The sequence below is a fragment of the Eretmochelys imbricata genome, chromosome 7, assembly GCF_965152235.1.
Source record: "Eretmochelys imbricata isolate rEreImb1 chromosome 7, rEreImb1.hap1, whole genome shotgun sequence".
NCBI lineage: Eukaryota > Metazoa > Chordata > Testudines > Cheloniidae > Eretmochelys > Eretmochelys imbricata.
Window position 1 is genome coordinate 52,066,639 of NC_135578.1, and position 18,127 is coordinate 52,084,765.

The 18,127-nt window shown below is 46.8% G+C and overlaps 1 protein-coding gene across 2 annotated transcripts in view; it reads left to right on the plus strand.

Annotated features, from left to right (window-relative positions):
- The window catches only part of FANCD2 (FA complementation group D2), a 171,667-nt gene that overhangs the window by 62,543 nt on the left and 90,997 nt on the right, over positions 1–18,127 (plus strand). For both annotated transcript variants that reach the window (XM_077822553.1, XM_077822554.1), the window contains 8 exons: positions 3,567–3,627; positions 4,173–4,298; positions 11,299–11,372; positions 11,477–11,623; positions 12,743–12,843; positions 13,218–13,333; positions 14,053–14,161; positions 15,937–16,038. In XM_077822553.1, the coding sequence (XP_077678679.1) occupies positions 3,567–3,627; positions 4,173–4,298; positions 11,299–11,372; positions 11,477–11,623; positions 12,743–12,843; positions 13,218–13,333; positions 14,053–14,161; positions 15,937–16,038 (836 nt within the window). The remainder of the gene's footprint in view (positions 1–3,566; positions 3,628–4,172; positions 4,299–11,298; positions 11,373–11,476; positions 11,624–12,742; positions 12,844–13,217; positions 13,334–14,052; positions 14,162–15,936; positions 16,039–18,127) is intronic.

Genomic DNA, 18,127 nt, shown 5'->3' on the forward strand with positions numbered 1-18,127 from the left:
TTGGTCAGCTCAGCATAACTTTCCCCCGGTGCTAGCCTCAGTGCCCCAGATTTTGGATTATCTTTCCCACCTAAAGCAGGAAGGTCTCTCCTTGTTTTCTATAAGAGTATACCTGGCTGCTATCTCGGCTTTCAACCCGGGGGTACAGGGCCGCTCGGTTTTCGCTAACTCCTGGTCAGTCACTTCCTGAAGGGCCTCGACAGGTTGTACCCACACATTCTCCAACCGGTTCCTGCTTGGGGCCTTAACTTGGTCCTCTCTAGGCTCATGGGCATCCCTTTGAGCCTCTAACAACATGCTTCCTGCTCTACCTCTTCTACAAGGTTGCGTTCCTAGTGGCGATAACTTCAGCCTGGAGGGTGTCCGAGCTTAGGGCTGTAACGTCCGAGCCGTCCTACACCATGTTTTTTAAGGACAAGGTTCAGCTCAAACCCCATCGGACCTTCCTCCCGAAGGTGGTATTGCAGTTCTACATCAACCAGGACATTTTCCTCCCGGTGTTCTACCCCAAGCCTCATGCGAGTAGCAGGGAGCAGAGACTCCACACTGTCGACGTCCACAGAGCACTGGCCTTTTACATAGAAAGGACGAAACCATTCAGGAAGTCGGTACAGCTCTTCATCGCAGTAACGGACAGACTGAAGGGCCAGCGTGTTTCGATACGGTGCATTTCATCATGGATTATGGCCTTGTCATAAATATAAAGGGAAGGATAACCACGTTTCTGTATACAGTGCTATAAAATCCCTCCTGGCCAGAGGCAAAACCCTTTCACCTGGAAAGGGTTAAGAAGCTACGGTAACCTCGCTGGCACCTGACCCAAAATGACCAATGTGGGGACAAGATACTTTCAAATCTGGAGGGAGGGGGAAATAAAGGGTTCTGTCTGTCTGTGTGATGCTTTTGCCGGGAACAGATCAGGAATGCAGCCTTACAACTCCTGTTAAGTTAGTAAGTAATCTAGCTAGAAATGCATTAGGGTTCCTTTTGTTTAACGGCTGGTAAAATAAGCTGTGCTGGATGGAATGTATATTCCTGTTTTTGTGTCTTTTTGTAATTTAAGGTTTTGCCTAGAAGGATTCTCTGTGTTTTGAATCTGATTACCCTGTAAGGTATTTACCATCCTGATTTTACAGAGGTAATTCTTTTACCTTTTCTTTCTTTGAAATTCTTCTTTTAAGAACCTGATTGATTTTTCATTGTTCTTAAGATCCAAGGGTTTGGGTCTGTGTTCATCTGTACAAATTGGTGAGAATTCTTATCAAACCTTCCCCAGGAAAGGGGGTGTAGGGCTTGGGGGGATATTTTGGGGGAAGATGTCTCCAAGTGGGCTCTTTCCCTGTTCTTTGTTTAAAACACTTGGTGGTGACAGCATAGGGTTCAAGGACAAGACAAAGTTTGTACCTTGATGAAGTTTTTAACCTAAGCTGGTAAGAATAAGTTTAGGGGATCTTTCATGCAGGTCCCCACATCTGTACTCTAGAGTTCAGAGTGGGGAAGGAACCTTGTCAGGCCTGCATTACCAAGTGCTACAATCTAGCAGGGATCCCAGCGCCCCCGATAATGGCACACTCTACAAGAGCGCAAGCTTCATCAACAGCTTTCCTGGCCCAAGTCCCCACTCAGGAAATCTGCAGAGCGGCGATGTGGCCATCGATACACACTTTCGCTGCTCACTATGCAATTACTAGACAGGCCAGAAATGATGCAGTCTTTGTTAGAGCAGTACTTCAGTCAGTGGATAGCTCCGACCCCACCTCCTAATTTTGCTTGGGAGTCACCTGATTGGAATCGACATGAACAAGCACTCGAAGAAGAAAAAACAGTTACTCACCTTCTTGTAACTGTTGTTCTTCGAGATGTGTTGTTCATGTCCATTCCAATACCCACCCTCCTACCCCTTTGTTGGAGTAGCCGGCAAGAAGGAACTAAAGGGGTGGCGGTTTGGCAGGGCTATATATTAGGTGTCATAAGGGCGTGACTCCAGGGGGCGCCCAAGCTGACCCGACGGATGCTGCTAAGGGAAAAATCTTCCAGCCATCGTGCATGTGTGCACGCACACACCTGATTGGAATGGACATGAACAAAACATCTCGAAGAACAACAGTTACGAGAAGGTGAGTAACCGTTTTTTAATTGGTGACTTGATCACAGTTTATAATACCTACATGGGGAACTGAAGTTTGATAATAGAGTGCTCTTAAGTCTAACAGAAGGTGTAAGAAGTGCCAATGGCTGCAAGTTGAAGCTAAACAAATTCAGACTGGACATAAGTGCAGCTTTCTAATGGTGAAGCATTTACCAAGGGTTGTGGTGCAGTCTCAATCACTTGGAATTTTTAAATCAAGATTGGACGTTTTTCTAAAAGTTTTGTTCTAGTTCAAATAAAAATTAATTCAGACAGGTCAGACTGATCACAATAGTCCCTTCAGGCTTTATAATCTATGAATTTCTTGTTCAGGGATGTGAGCACTATATGCTGAGTATGCAGAACAGTGGGCACAGCCAGTGGGGCTTTTAAGGGATCATACCTGGAACAAGAGGTTTCAGGGTTAGTTTAAATGGCTTTTTATTTGAGTTCCATTTAAGATGATCTGGCACACTCCCTGTGTAATTTTTCAGAGCCGCTGAAAGCACCACGGCTCACTAGAGGGTCTCAGAGGTCACAGCATAAAGTTGTTATGCAGGATCACACAATTCACTCGGTTGTCTTCAAAAAATGCTCTCACTGTTATGTTACATGGAGAGAAAAGCCCAGTCTAGCTGTCTGTCCAGGCCCATGAGCTAGCACACTTCCCAACAGCAGCTCTCAAAGGTGCTCTTCTGCATAACACTGTTTCTAGAGCACCTAATGAAAAGGACCCCGTAAAGTAGGTTTGATATTCTGGTAAGGCATGTTGGTGGGGAGTGTGTATTGGGGATCTGCGGAGCAGATTAATACACTTCTACTTTACAAAGGTTCTATTGGCTTCCTGTAAAGTTTCTCTTTGCTATTGAAGTTCTTACCCCCTTTGAAGTACTGCATTGTGTGTGCAATGGCTATTAGGCAGGATGGACAGGGATGTTTGACAGAAGCTGGGAATGGGTGACAAGGGATGGATCACTTGGTGATTACCTATTCTGGGACACCTGGCATTGGCCAGTCAGAAAACAGTATACTGGGCTAGATGGACCTTTGGTCTGACCCAGTATGGCCGTTCTTATGTTCTTATGTGCTTCAGTGATTCACCTGAACTTTCCATAGACAGTGCAGCCCTAGCCATCCTTTAGGTTAATCAACAGTCTTATGCCTACAATCCTGACACTGGAAACAAGAGCACTTTTTAATGATGCTCCAAGAATCTCCATATTACTCTCTGCCATTCCCTGTCTGTGCTGACACTTAAAACCTGATTGAAGAAATGCTTGGGCCTAAGTAGTGGAAGTTAGGCGTTTGCCCTTGTGGTAGGCCCATCTTTCCCATGAATAATTCCTCCAGGGCAGGGAGCCCTGTATCTTAGTGTAAACAGGTTTGAGCATCTTTCTGTGTAGCATACTGTGCAGTGAAAAGAGTTTGTTGATTTCAGAAGTAAAGAAGACAGGTGTTCATTGGAGAGAACACAGCAAAGTGAAGAGCACTGCAGACAGGTGAGTGCCAGGACAGTGTGTGTGCTGAAGGGAGACTGGAATCCATGCACTGCCAGGGGATTGTGCCAGGAGGGGGTGTGAAAAGCAGAGGAGATTGTCTCTCTGGAGAGGTCAGGGTCCCACTGGGTGAATGGGATATTGGTGTCAGTGCAGGGCCCAGGAATGGGGTAAGACAGTTTTGTGTGTCTGCAGAGAGCAGAATGAGAGGCTGTTTAGGGGAGGATAGAATCTGTGCTTGGTCTGTAACCACTTTCCTCCGAGGAGTTCAACAGTGCCTAGCAGAATGGGGTCATAGCCCATGACTGGGGCTGCTAGTCACTGTTGTAACACAAATACGTAATACGAGGGGTCAGGTCGGTGGAGAAAGGCAGAGGCTTGTGGGGTTTGTATGTCAGTGAGAGGGGCTGGGCAGGGCTTTGTGGGGGTTGTGTCTCAGTGGGAGAGTTTGGGAGGTGGAGAAGGGGGAGCTGTGGATCCTGCCTGTCTCTGATCAAGCTGGTGGGTAGGGTATGTATTATTCCCCTGTCATTGGTCCTTCTTTGCAGCTCTCCATCTTGCTCGATCTGGTGAGCTACTGCTGTGAGCAAAGTCCTGAGGCCTTGGCTCTGTATTACGATGAACTTGCCAACTTGATTGAGAAACAGAAAGGGAATTTGGATTCGCAAATCCTGGTATGTTACAGAGTGGTCTGTATTCAGTCAGTTATACTAACCCCTCGGTGACATGCAGGTTAACCAGGCATTATGGACAGCATCTGTGTAAGAATCACACGCCTGTCTGAAAATGTTGTTCCTGCTATTGCTACAGGTGACACCTAGGATTCCTGTAACTGGCAGAGATTAGATGGAAAATCCAGTCTTTCAGCTTGTTTACTTTTTTGTTTACATACCTGGAGTGGTCTGTTGTTGGTGTATGCCTTTCACACAGCCACGGTGGAGAGAGAAACCTTTTTAAAAATAACAAATGTGGTTGTAAATGTACCAGACATAGCAGGGGGGATCAAGGGCAGGGGTAGAACCTGAAACTACTTTAAACTTTTTTTTTTTACATGGCATCCCTTTAAACATGCAGGGCTCTCTAATGTCCAAGGGTTTGGAGGAAACAGCATGGGGCTGTTTGGGGCTGCTTGGTGGGGGAGCAAGTTGGGACTTCTTCCTGCAGAGTCTCGATTGACCCTGCCTTTCCCCTTACTTGGGAGCCCTTTCAAACCCTGCTTTCCCTTCTACTGTGCCTACTGGGGAAGACAGTAGGTCATACTGGGGGTTGGGAGGGTGGCTGGTGGGGAATGTGAGACCATGGGGGAGCTGTTGTGGGGGTGGTCTTGTGCTGTCGGGGCACAGGAGGCAGGACTGGTATTGGGAGGAGGGTGGAACTTGGCTGTGCTGTGATTCTTGGAAGCAAGTACCAAGACCACAGCAATCACAGTTCATTAGCCAGTGCAGAAAGTCCACAGTATTTAGTGCCATTGGCTTAGGGTTGCAGAGATGACCTTGTGTTCTGCTTTGAAGCCTCTCTGGCTGTGTCTTCATTAGGAAAAAGTATTCTTAACTTGAGTCAGCTAATGTTAGGTAAAATCCTAGCCCAGATGAGATGGTTAGGCGTTCTCACATGTTAGCAGGTCAAGGTAAAACTGTGGGGAGCCTAGTTTGTAATTCAACTTGCTAGTTCATTTGAAGTTTACACATTGCCTTGTCTTCACTGGGATTTTATCTTGAGCAACCCACTCTCCCCCTTCATCCCCTACCCCATTGAAGACAATGCCTCTGTAGTTGGGAGATGGAAGAAGAACAAACCAATGTTGTGATTAGTGGTAGCAGAGTGGCCAGCCTGAGAGCTGGGGGCCCCAAGTAACCCAGAATTCTGCATCAAACATAGTATGCCTTGGGGAGAGGAACGATCGTCCTGCACAGAATCTGTCAATGGGGACCCCTTGAATGGAGGTGTCCATCTGTCTTTGGGTGGCCACAGCCTGATAACCCCACTGCTAGAGAGCCCAGGGCTTTTTATAGCATGTTGGATTAGCTTCAGAAATAAAAAGGTTGAGAACCCCCTGCTCTGGAATAACCTCTGGGTGTTGGGTGCATGTAAGTCTGTGTAAAGGGGTGGGGAACAGGCAGCAGCAGGCAGGGAAGCTGGATAGTGCGATAATCTTCTTAAAATATTTGGATGTGGCGGAGACCTTCCCTTCCACAGTAGCTTAGTCAAACTGAATCAAGGACATGGGAGAATAATCACAATAATACCTAGTGGTTTCATAGCACTTTTCATTTCAAAGGCAGTGAGTAGCATTTTAGAGCTAGGGAAGCTGAGCCACAGACTGGGTAGTGATTGGCCCAAGGTCACATGGCAGATCTGGGAATAGGACCCAGTCTCCTCAGTCCCAGTCCAATGCTCTGGTCACTGGGCCACATAAGTGTATGAAATGCAGGGGGAAGAGGATGCTCTTCCCTTTCCAGGGAGAAAGAGATACTGGAAACCGATTAAGATCCCCACCCCTATCTTAGCCTTGGTCTACACTAGGAGTTGAGGTCGAATTTAGCAATGTTAAATCAATTTAACCCTGCACCCGTCCACACGACTAAGCCCTTTTTTCGACTTAAAGGGCTTTTAAAATCGATTTTCTTACTGCACCCCCGACAAGGGGATTAGCGCTGCAATCAGCCTTGCCAGGTCGAATTTGGGTACTGTGGGCACAATTAGATGGTATTGGCCTCCGGGAGCTATCCCAGAGTGCTCCATTGTGACCGCTCTGGACAGCACTCTCAACTCAGATGAACTGGCCAGGTAGACAGGAAAAGGCCTGCGAACTTTTGAATTTCAAGTTCCTGTTTGGCCAGCGTGGCAAGCTGCAGGTGACCATGCAGAGCTCATCAGCAGAGGTGACCATGATGGAGTCCCAGAATCGCAAAAGAGCTCCAGCATGGACCAAACGGGAGGTACGGGATCTGATCACTGTGTGGGGAGAAGAATCCGTGCTATCAGAACTCCGTTCCAGTTTTCGAAATGCCAAAACCTTTGTCAAAATCTCCCAGGGCATGAAGGACAGAGGCCATAACAGGGACCCGAAGCAGTGCCGTGTGAAACTTAAGGAGCTCAGGCAAGCCTACCAGAAAACCAGAGAGGCGAACGGCCGCTCCGGGTCAGAGCCCCAAACATGCCGCTTCTGTGATGAACTGCATGCCATTTTAGGGGTTCAGCCACCACTACCCCAGCCGTGTTGTTTGACTCCTTCAATGGAGATGGAGGCAACACGGAAGCAGGTTTTGGGGACGAGGAAGAAGATGATGATGATGATGAGGTTGTAGATAGCTCACAGCAAGCAAGCGGAAAAACCGGTTTTCCTGACAGCCAGGAACTGTTTCTCACCCTGGACCTGGAGCCAGAACCCCCCAAACCCACCCAAGGCTGCCTCCCGGACCCGCCAGGCGGCCAAGGGACCTCTGGTGAGTGTACCTTTAAAATACTATACATGGTTTAAAAGCAAGCATGTTTAATGATTAATTTGCCCTGGCATTTGTGGCTCTCCTGGATATACTCCCAAAGCCTTTGCAAAAGGTTTCTGGAAAGGGCAGCCTTATTCCATCCACCACGGTAGGACACTTTACCACTCCAGGCCAGTAGCACATACTCAGGAACCATTATAGAACAAAGCATTGCAGTGTACGTTTGCTGGTGTTCAAACAACATCCGTTCTTTATCTCTCTGTGTTATCCTCAGGAGAGTGATATCATTCATGGTCACCTGGTTGAAATAGGGTGCTTTTCTTAAGGGGACATTCAGAGGTGCCCGTTCCTGCTGGGCTGTTTGCCTGTGGCTGAACAGAAATGTTCCCCGCTGTTGGGAGCGGGGAGGGATGAGGGGCTAGCCACGTGGTGGGAGGAGGCAAAATGCGACCTTGTAACAAAAGCACATGTGCTATGTATGTAACGTTAACAGCAAGGTTTACCGTGAAAGAGTGTACCCATTGTTCTATAAAATGTGTCTTTTTAAATGCCACTGTCCCTTTTTTTTTTTCTCCACCTGCTGCATGTGTTTCAAGGATCACAGGATCTTCTCCTTCCCAGAGGCTAGCAAAGATTAGAAGGCGAAAAAAGCGCATTTGCGATGAAGTGTTCTCTGAACTCATGCAGTCCTCCCACACTGACAGAGCACAGACGAATGCGTGGAGGCAGATGATGTCAGAGTGCAGGAAAGCACAAAATGACTGGGAGGAGAGGTGGCAGGCTGAAGAGAGGGCTGAAGCTGAAAGGTGGCGGCAGTGTGATGAGAGGAGGCAGGATTCAATGCTGAGGCTGCTGGAGGATCAAACCAGTATGCTCCAGTGTATGGCTGAGCTGCAGGAAAGGCAGCAGGAGCACAAATCACCACTACAGCCCTTGTGTAACCAATGGCCCTCCTCCCCAAGTTCCATAGCCTCCTCACCCGGACGCCCAAGAACCTGGGGGGCGGGGCCCTCTGGCCACCCAGCCACTCCACCCCAGAGGATTGCCCAAGAAACAGAAGGCTGGCATTCAATAAGTTTTAAAGTTTTAAACTTTTAAAGTGCTGTGTGGCCTTGTCCTTCCCTCCTCCACCACCCCACCTGGTGCTTCTCTCCTCCACCACCCCTCGTGGGCTACCTTGGTAGTTATCCCCCTATTTGTGTGACGAATTAATAAAGAATGCATGAATGTGAAGCAACAATGACTTTATTGCCTCTGCAAGCGGTGATCGAAGGGAGGAGGGGAGAGTGGTTAGCTTACAGGGAAGTAGAGTGAACCAAGGGGCGGGGAGTTTCATTAAGGAGAAACAAACAGAACTTTCACACCGTGGCCTGTCCAGTCATGAAACTGGTTTTCAAAGCTTCTCTGATGCGCACCGCACCCTCCTGTGCTCTCCTAACAGCCCTGGTGTCTGGCTGTGCGTAACCAGTGGCCAGGTGATTTTACTCAACCTCCCACCCCGCCATAAACATCTCCCCCTTACTCTCACAGATATTGTGGAGCACACAGCAAGCAGTAATAACAGTGGGAATATTGGTTTTGCTGAGGTCTAACTGAGTCAGTAAACTGCGCCAGCGCGCTTTTAAACGTCCAAATGCACATTCTACCACCATTCTGCGCTTGCTCAGCCTGTAGTTGAACAGCTCCTGACTACTGTCCAGGCTGCCTGTGTATGGCTTCATGAGTCATGGCATTAAGGGGTAGGCTGGGTCCCCAAGGATAACTATAGGCATTTCAACATCCCCAAAGGTTATTTTCTGGTCTGGGAATAAAGTCCCTTCCTGCAGCTGTTGAAACAGACCAGAGTTCCTGAAGATGTGAGTGTCATGTACCTTTCCCGGCCATCCCAAGTTGATGATGGTCCCTTGTGATCCACCAGTGCTTGCAGCGCTATTGAAAAGTACCCCTTGCGGTTTATGTACTCGCTGGCTTGGTGCTCCGATGCCAAGATAGGGATATGGGTTCCGTCTATGGCCCCACCACGGTTAGGGAATCCCATTGCAGCAAAGCCTTCCACTATGACCTGCACATTTCCCAGGGTCACTACCCTTGATATCAGCAGATCTTTGATTGCGTGGGCTACTTGCCTCACAGCAGCCCCCCACTCCACTCCAAATTGATTACTGACTGACCGGTAGCTGTCTGGCGTTGCAAGCTTCCACAAGGCTATTGCCACTCGCTTCTCAACTGTGAGGGCTGCTCTTATCTTGGTATTCTTGCGCCTCAGGGCAGGGGAAAGCAAGTCACAAAGTTCCATGAAAGTGCCCTTACGCATGCGAAAGTTTCGCAGCCACTGGGAATCGTCCCAGACCCGCAACACTATGCGGTCCCACCAGTCTGTGCTTGTTTCCCGAGCCCAGAATCGACGTTCCACCGCATGAACCTGCCCCATTAGCACCAGGATGCCCACATTGCCAGGGCCCGTGTTTTTGAGAGAAGTCTGTGTCCATGTCCTCATCACTCTCGTCACTGTGCTGACATCGCCTACTTGCCCGGTTTCACTTTGTCAGGTTGTGGTGCTGCATATACGGCTGGATAATGCGTGTGGTGTTTAATGTGCTCCTAATTGCCAAAGTGATCTGAGCGGGCTCCATGCTTGCCGTGGTATGGCGTCTGCACAGAAAAAAGGCGCGGAATGATTGTCTGCTGTTGCTCTGACGGAGGGAGGGGCGACTGACGACATGGCTTACAGGGTTGGCTTACAGGGAATTAAAATCAACAAAGGGGGTGGCTTTGCGAGAAACAGAATGGCCCCCTCAAGGATAGAACTCAAAACTGGGTTTAGCAGGCCGTTGATTTCACGGAGGGAGGGAGGAGAAAATGAATACAAAACAAATCTGGTCTATTTCTTGTTTTGAGCCACTTCATCTGTCTGTATACATCTTGCTGGCAGCAGACTGTGCAGTACGACCGCTAGCCATCGTCATCTCCTGGGTGCTTGGCAGAAGACGGTGCAGTATGACTGCTGGCCATCGTCTTCCGCTGGCTGCAGATTAAAAGACAGTGCGGCACTGAATCGCCACGAGACGAAACAAGGGAAATAACTTGGCTGAATCACTCCCATGTTTGCCCAGGCGCCCCTGACCTCATCGAGGTCGGTTAAAAGAGCACCCTGGACTACGTCGACGACAGCTACCAGTCATATTGCACTGTCTGCTGCCAAAAGGCAATAAACTGTTGCTGTATAGCAATGCAGTACCACGTCTGCCAGCAACCAGGAGACATACGGTGACGGTTAGCTGAGTGGGCTCCATGCTTGCCATGGTATGGCGTCTGCACAGGTAACTAAAGAAAAAAAGACCCAAAACGATTGTCTGCCCTTGCTTTCAGGGAGGGAGGGAAGGGGGGCCTGACGATATGTACCCAGAACCCACCCGCAACAATGTTTTAGCCCCATCAGGCACTGGGATTTCTACCCAGAATTCAAATGGGTGGTGGAGACTGCGGGAACTGTGGAATAGCTACCCACAGTGCAACGCTCCGGAAGTCGATGGTTGCCTCGGTACTGTGGACACAGTCCGCCGACTACATGCACTTAGGGCATTTGTGTGGGAACACACACAATCGACTGTATAAAAACGCTTTCTACAAAACCGACTTCTATAAATTCGACCTAATTTCATAGTGTAGACATACCCTTAGGCATTTATTCAGATGTTTCCTATGTGTAATTTCTTGGAGCTTTCCTACTCCCCACAAACTGTTGGACAACTCTCTCCCCCTACCCCTGTCCAATCCCATTAATTTCTATCTCTCCCTCAGCCATCGCTGATGATTTAAACGTGTAAAGTGCATGGAATCCAGTTTGCATGACATACAATACCAGCCCTTTGAAGCATTTGGCATACTGTGGGTCAGGTCTTCAGTCAAAGACCTTCTCATGGATGCCACCTGTCCCAGTCCCATGGCTCCCCTGCTGCAACTAGAAGGCGTGGTTGCATGCAGAATGCATATTAAGAGAGTAGTAAGTAGAGCAGATGTTTGCTGCAGCTGCTTAGCAAAATCCCAGTTTTGTGTCTCAGCTGTTCATTTCCTTTCCCTTTCCCAGGCTCCATGGCTCCTTGCACCCTGCTCTGATCTCTCCAGGATTCTTTAGTTTGGTTCTGCTCTCCTTTGTATCTGTTGTCCCTCTTGTTTGGGATCATCTTTCACTAACCCTTGTGCTAAGCTGTGGTTCTCTTTCTTCCAGGAGCGGATTGGGAAGAGTGTGGTGGAGGACTTTTCCAATGACTTTGTGGTAGATCTCACTCCTGTAGTTGATGGGTATGCTGGAGAAGTGCTAAGTGTTAATGCTAATAATATTTATTGTCAATAGCTAAATTTGCTAACATGATGCTGACTGCAACTGACAACTGGTTTCTCTGCAGTGTTCACCTGTTCCCAGTGAAGTCCTTGTATAACCTGGATGAAGATGAGAGTCAGGGAACAATTGTTATCAACCTATTGCCACTGCTGTCACAGAACTGGCTTGGCAAGAGTGTTGGTGAAATGGCAACTAGGAACCAGGGTAAAAAGTAAGTGATGCCTTCCTTTTAAAATCATTTCACTGTCCAATAAATTGCAGTGATGTTCTTTCCTCTTAGGGCCATGCACTATAAATTCTGGTCACAGTTCTGCCTCCCTAAGTGCCTATCAAATGACTAGACAGAAAAGTTAGGTAGGAGTCTGTATTCTTGTCCATTTCTTGCAGATGAAGATGTCTGGAGCTCTGTGGTGTGGGAGGGGCAGGATGATATAGTGGTTTGCGTGCTAGCCTGCCACAGACTCCCTGTGCTATGTTTGACAAGTTGCTTAGTCTCCCTTTGCCTCAGTTCCCCATTTGTACAATGGGGAAAATAGCATTTCCCTGCCTCCTGGAGATGTTGTAATAATAAATATATCAAAGATTATGATACTGTAGAAATGGGGTTGATATTAAGTACCATAGATAGATTTAGTTTAGAGAAAAGCTGGAGGAAGTGTGATTGAGGTATATAATTGAGTGCTCCTTTTTTATTCCTTCTCCTTACACAAGAACAAGACATCCACTGAAACAGAAAGGTAGCAAAGTTAATACTCTAAAAGGAATTAATTTTTACCAACATATATTCAGCATTGGAACTTACTGCCACAAGAGCTCATAGAGGCCAGAAACTTTTTGGGTTCAAAAGAGAATTTGACATTTTGACATGAATGACAGGAAAATCCAGAGTTAGTGTGAAAAACACTTTTAGGAGGTACATGAGCCCTCCTCCCTCAGGGCAATAGCAACCAGTTACTGAGGGAATTGGGAGGAAATTTCTCCTTCACAATTGCTCACTTCACAGCTTCTCACACCTTCTTCTGATTCATTTGGTATTGCCCAGACACTGGATTAGATGGACCCTGGTCTGGTCTGATCTGATCGGTTCAAGTACAGCGTCTTTTCTACCTGTGGAACTTTACCCTAATCATTTGAGATCAAGGACTTTATTCTTTAGAAGCAAAACTGAGGGAGAAAAGTTAACCATGGTGCTTTTCTTCCCTGCAGACTGGCAGGGGCAGAATATTAGAAATGGGCAGTGGCTTCAGAGGGACAGGAAATATTTTTCTTTCTTGAGGTTCCCCTGCTGAGTAGTAGAGTGCAGAAAACAGCCTATCTCTTCTTTTCCCAGGATAGTGTCTCCAGAGTGTCTGTGTCCCTCTTTCCGATTGCTGAGGCTTTACACGACAGAACAACACAATGGGAGCATGGAGGAGATCGATGCCTTGCTAGGTATAGGGAATAGCCATTGAGCTCTACCTGTCTGAGCCCTTCTCCCTGCCCTAGTTCTGCCAACAATCTCTGCAGTCATGGCAGGGTCTCCAGGACTGGTACAGGAGAGATTGAGGTGTTGTGTTACCCGCACCCCTCCGGACATGGTGGGCTGCTCTCTGACCTGAGGGAGGTGGCTGGCTGGGCTTGGTTTCCTCTGGTGGGAGGTTGAGTTCAAAAGTGCTCAGTGTGGTGGTTGGTACAGTGCATGCAATGGGAATAAAGCATTCTCCACACAAAGGGAAGCCATGTGAGTGAGAGTGCCAGAGATGGATGTCATGGTAACTGAGCCCGGCAAGCAGAGTTCAAGTAGCCCTGTTCCTGCTCTGTTACAGGCTGTCCCCTATACCTGACTGACTTGGAGATAGAAGGGAAGCTGGGCTCTTTAGCCAAGCAGGAAAGGGAATTCCTGTGCTCACTCTTGTTCAATGCCCTCAATTGGTTCCGTGAGGTGAGTGGAACTGCAGAAAGAGGCTAGGCCTTCCACTGCTCACTTCATACCTTACTGTGCTACAGAATTTTGTATTGCAATCACCTTCTAACAGGCTTGTAACATGTCACCTGTGCAATGGGGGAGTTGGCAGGTCCAGGCCCCCATGGACCTGTCTTGCCCCTCAAATGCAGGGGAGGGCAGTTGGGTGGGCACAGATCCCTTCATCTCTTCCCTGCTCGCCCCCCAGTTGGATTGGGCACAGACCCCCATGTCCCTAGGCACTCTCTTTCAGATTTCAGGGATTCTGTAGTGAAGGCCAGCTGTAAGTGGCTTCACAGGGAGTGCTGTTTACAATTCATGTCCCTTCCTGGTGGATGGCTTCCTGGCTGTCACTTGTCTCAGTCTTTGGGATAGACAAATGCATCATGTGTTAATTCCTCTCCCCTAATTAATATGTTCACCAGTCCCTCTTTGTAAACATGTCTAAAAGGATGTCCAGTAGCTGCTTCTGTGTAGCAATTATGAGAGAGACATGGGCATTGCTGCTCTGATAGTTTTTTTCTGATGGAATTCTGAAGAGATGGGTTTTTCTGTGCAGCGTGGATTCAGAGATATAAACTGCCTGTGTGAATGGTGTCACCCAGATGTTCGGGACAAGTAGATGTTAGTCAGGCAGGAGAAATTAATTGCTGAATAGTGCCCCTTTTGTTGCTAACGAGTATGATTTGTATCTATAGGTCGTGAATGCCTTCTGTAAACAACAGGACCTTGAGATGAAAGGGAAAGTTTTGACTCGATTACAGAACATCACCGAGCTACAGAACATGCTAGGAAAGTGCTTAGCAGGTGAGCTATGCAGAATACAGGATCCAGAGTCTAAGTGAGAATTTGCCCTTGGAAGGGGACCACTCTGCATGGCTAGATGCCTTGTATAGTTATTCTCTGAATTACGTCTTCATTTGAACTTCTCCTACACTATTCCCAACAGCCATCAGCAAATGTTGATGGAATCTGGTAGAAAGTGACAGACGCTCTAGTAAGCTAATTAATAGCCGTATCATGAAGAGACAATGTCTCACCAGAGTAGATCTGGTTGTAACAAATGTGCATTATAAGTAGGACCCTACCAAATTCATGGTCCATTTTGGTCAATTTCACAGTCATAGGATTTTTAAAATTGTAAATGTCATGATTTCAGCTATTTAAATCTGAAATTTCACAGTGTTGTAATTGTAGGGGTCCTAACCCAAAAAAGACTTGGGCTGGGGTGTGTGTCACAAGGTTTTTGTAGTGGAAGTTGCGGTACTGCTACACTGACTTCTGTGCTGCTGCTGGTGGCGGCTCTGCCTTCAGAGCTGGGCAGCTGGAGCGCGATGGCTGCTGACCGGGAGTCCAGCTCTGAAGGCAGAGCCGCCACCAACAGCAGCAGCACAGAAGTAAGGATGACATGGTATGGTATTGCCACCCTTACTTCTAGGAGGCTGCTTGCAGAGCTGGGTCCTCAGTCAGCAGCCACCACTCTCTGGCTGTCCAGCTCTGAATGCAGCAGCCTAGAAGTAAGGGTGACAATACCATCCCATGTCTGCCTTCAGAGCTGGTATGGTATGGTATTGCTACCCTTACTTCTGTGCTGCTGCTGGCAGAGCGCTGCCTTCAGAGCTGGGTGCCAGACCAATAGCCACTGCTTTCCAGCCTCCCAGCTCTGAAGGCTGTGCAGAAGTAAAGATGGCAATACTGTGACTCCCCCCACCCCCCAAAATAACCTTGCGACTCCCCTGCATCTCCCTTTTGGGTCAGGACCCCCAATTTGAGAAATGCTAGTCTCCCCTGTGAAATCTGTATAATAGAGGGTAAAAACACATGAAAGACTATATTTCATGGTCCGTGATGTGTTTTTAATGGCCGTGAATTTGGTAGGGCCCTAATTATAAGCCCCATTTTTAAATCTTTGGATAAACTGAGGTCTGGAAGTAGTAAGCAAGCTCTAGCCCTTTAAACTGCTGCAGCAACATAAAGAGGGCAGCAATGGCCCCAGGGGAATACCCTGAAATAAGAGTAAAAAGAAAAGGAGTACTTGTGGCACCTTAGAGACTAACCAATTTATTTGAGCATAAGCTTTTGTGATGCATCCGATGAAGTGAGCTGTAGCTCACGAAAGCTTATGCTCAAATAAATTGGTTAGTCTCTAAGGTGCCACAAGTACTCCTTTTTGTGAATACAGACTAACACGGCTGTTACTCTGAAACCTGAAGTAAGAGTGTTTGTTCCCTGGCTGGCCTAGAGTTGCTGGAATGGTTCTGTGCTGGCCTCCCTATCAGCCCCCAGTGTAAGGGCATACAGGAGGTGAGGCCAGAGAGCACTGGGTCCTGGTCATTCTTATTTGGCACATGGCAGAAAGAGAGCCATTTCCGCCAGGACATAAGTTAGAGCAACCTTGATGGTGCTCTACCTTCCAGACACTATGGAGGGATCAAAGGTAACTTAAGGCATTAAGCATAGGAGTAGAGGAGGAGGTGACCAGGATCAGTGGGGGCATTTCCCATGGAAGTCTAGCTTGCTCATATTTTATTGTTTATGTGAAGAACTGAACTCACTGACTTACTGTCCTCTGACTCTTTCAGCAAGCCCTGGCTATGTACTTCCCCCAGCTATTTTTGACTGTGAAGCCCTGGAAGCAGCACCAACTGTCAGTGCTGTTGGTCTAGTTAAAAAGAAGAAAACAGGTAGAGAAAATTCCTCAAAATACTTATGCACACAGTTTGCAGTCAAGGATTCAGCGGAATTGCACAGCTGTAGCCACATTAGTGCAACCTTAGAAACAGAGATCAGATCCAGGGTCTGTACAGCCCAGTATCTGTTCTCTGACAGTGGCCAGCACCAGATGCTTCAGAGGAAGGTGCAAGAAATGCTGCACTAGGTTATGGGATAACCTGCCTCCAGGGGAAGTTTCCTCTTAATTCCCAGTAGTTAGAGGTCTGTTTAAGCCCTGGGGTTTATATCTTTCCAAAACTTATTGTATAATATTTACTAGGGCTGTAGATTAATTCCAGTTAACTCACACGATTAACTCAAAAAAATTAATTGTGATTAAAAAATGTGATTGCAATTAATCGTAGTTTTAATCTCACTGTTAAAAATAGAATACCAATTGAAATTTATTAACTATTTTTGGATGTTTTTCTTCATTTTCAAATGTATTGATTTCAATTACAATACAGAATATAAAGTGTACAGTGCTCACTTTATATTATTATTTTTATTACATATATTCGCACTGCAAAAATGATAAAAGAAATCGTATTTTTCAATTCACCTCATACAAGTATCATAATGCAATCTCTTTATCGTGAAAGTGCAACTTACAAATGTAGATTTTTTTATTACATAACTGCACTCAAAACCAAAACTATGTAAAACTTTAGAGCCTACAAGTCTACTCAGTCCTACTTCTTATTCAGCCAATCACTAAGAAGCCAGCAGCAGTATCTCCCGTAAATGTAAACAAACTAGTTTTTCTTATTTACAATGTCACCTGAAAGTGAGAAATAATCTATTTTATTTTCTCATGGATTTGGTGATTTTCTTATGGATTTGGTTGTTGCTAATGGGGAGAGATTTAAAGGGGGAACCTATTAATAAACAAACTTTTCTCAGTGGATTAAGAGCTGTATAGGGCATTGTTACACCTTAGCCAGAAAGCCAGTACCTCCTGGCTTGAAGACACACCTCACCAGAGCCACAGTAGTGGTTTCAGTAGCACACCTTAGGCACATTCCCCTGTGCGAGATTTGTAAAGCAGCAACTTGGAGTTCCACGCACACCTTTATCTTTGCACATCCAGTTTGTGAGAGTGGTGCTGCAGTCTGTATCTAACTAGAACTCCTCACCCGCCTTCCTCCTGATGGAGCACTGCTTGCCAATCTCCCATAAATGGGAATGCACAGAGGCCTTTGAAGTCACCTCTGTGCATTCAGAGTACCTACCCAACTGCCTCTCTACCTCAGAGTTCTATACAACATTAGGACTCTGGTCTAAGGAGAAAGAACTAAAGCCATTGGAGAGATCCGCTCCCTGATACAGAGTAGGTGATGACATCATCTTCACGCAAGAATACTCATGAACTCCCTAATGGACAAAGCTTTTTAGTGAATTTCTGTAGCTCGACATTAGGGGGTGCCATATCCCACACGTGTAAATGTACAGAGGCAACTCTTGAAGAAGACGTTACTGCTAGGTAGCCTCTCTTTATAATTCTGGATCTTCTTGTTACCCAGAGAAATGTTTCATCTTATCCACAGTGACATCCTCGAGCAAGGAATATGTGCCTCTGTGTGCCTGGGGTAGTCCTTACTGAAAATGCCAAGTTCAGGGAAGACTGCAAAAGGAAGAGCAGACACTCCCATAGTGGTGGTTAATACTGAAGTCAAACTCACCAACAGTCATAAACTGTGCTTCTGATCCCCCACACTGGTTGTCGAGAAGCAAAAAATAGAAATCACACTACTGCCTTTATTGCATTCCAGTTCTCTGGTCCTCAGTCAGCACCTAGGTCCAGTACAGCGAGAAGTTATTTAAAAACTCTGCTCACATATACAAAATGTTCTTCTGACACCAAAGGGCTAGCCATGTTACCAGGTCAATATTAGTTTGGATCTTACCCAAAATACCATGTTGCTAACCAATCCTTTAGTGTCTAAAACTAAAGATTATTATAAAGAAAAAAAGAAAGAACAAGAAGAGAGTTGTTAAATGGTGAAGTGGTCAGATATATGGACTTTGAAGTCTCGGTATGTATCAGGTTCTTAGCAGTAT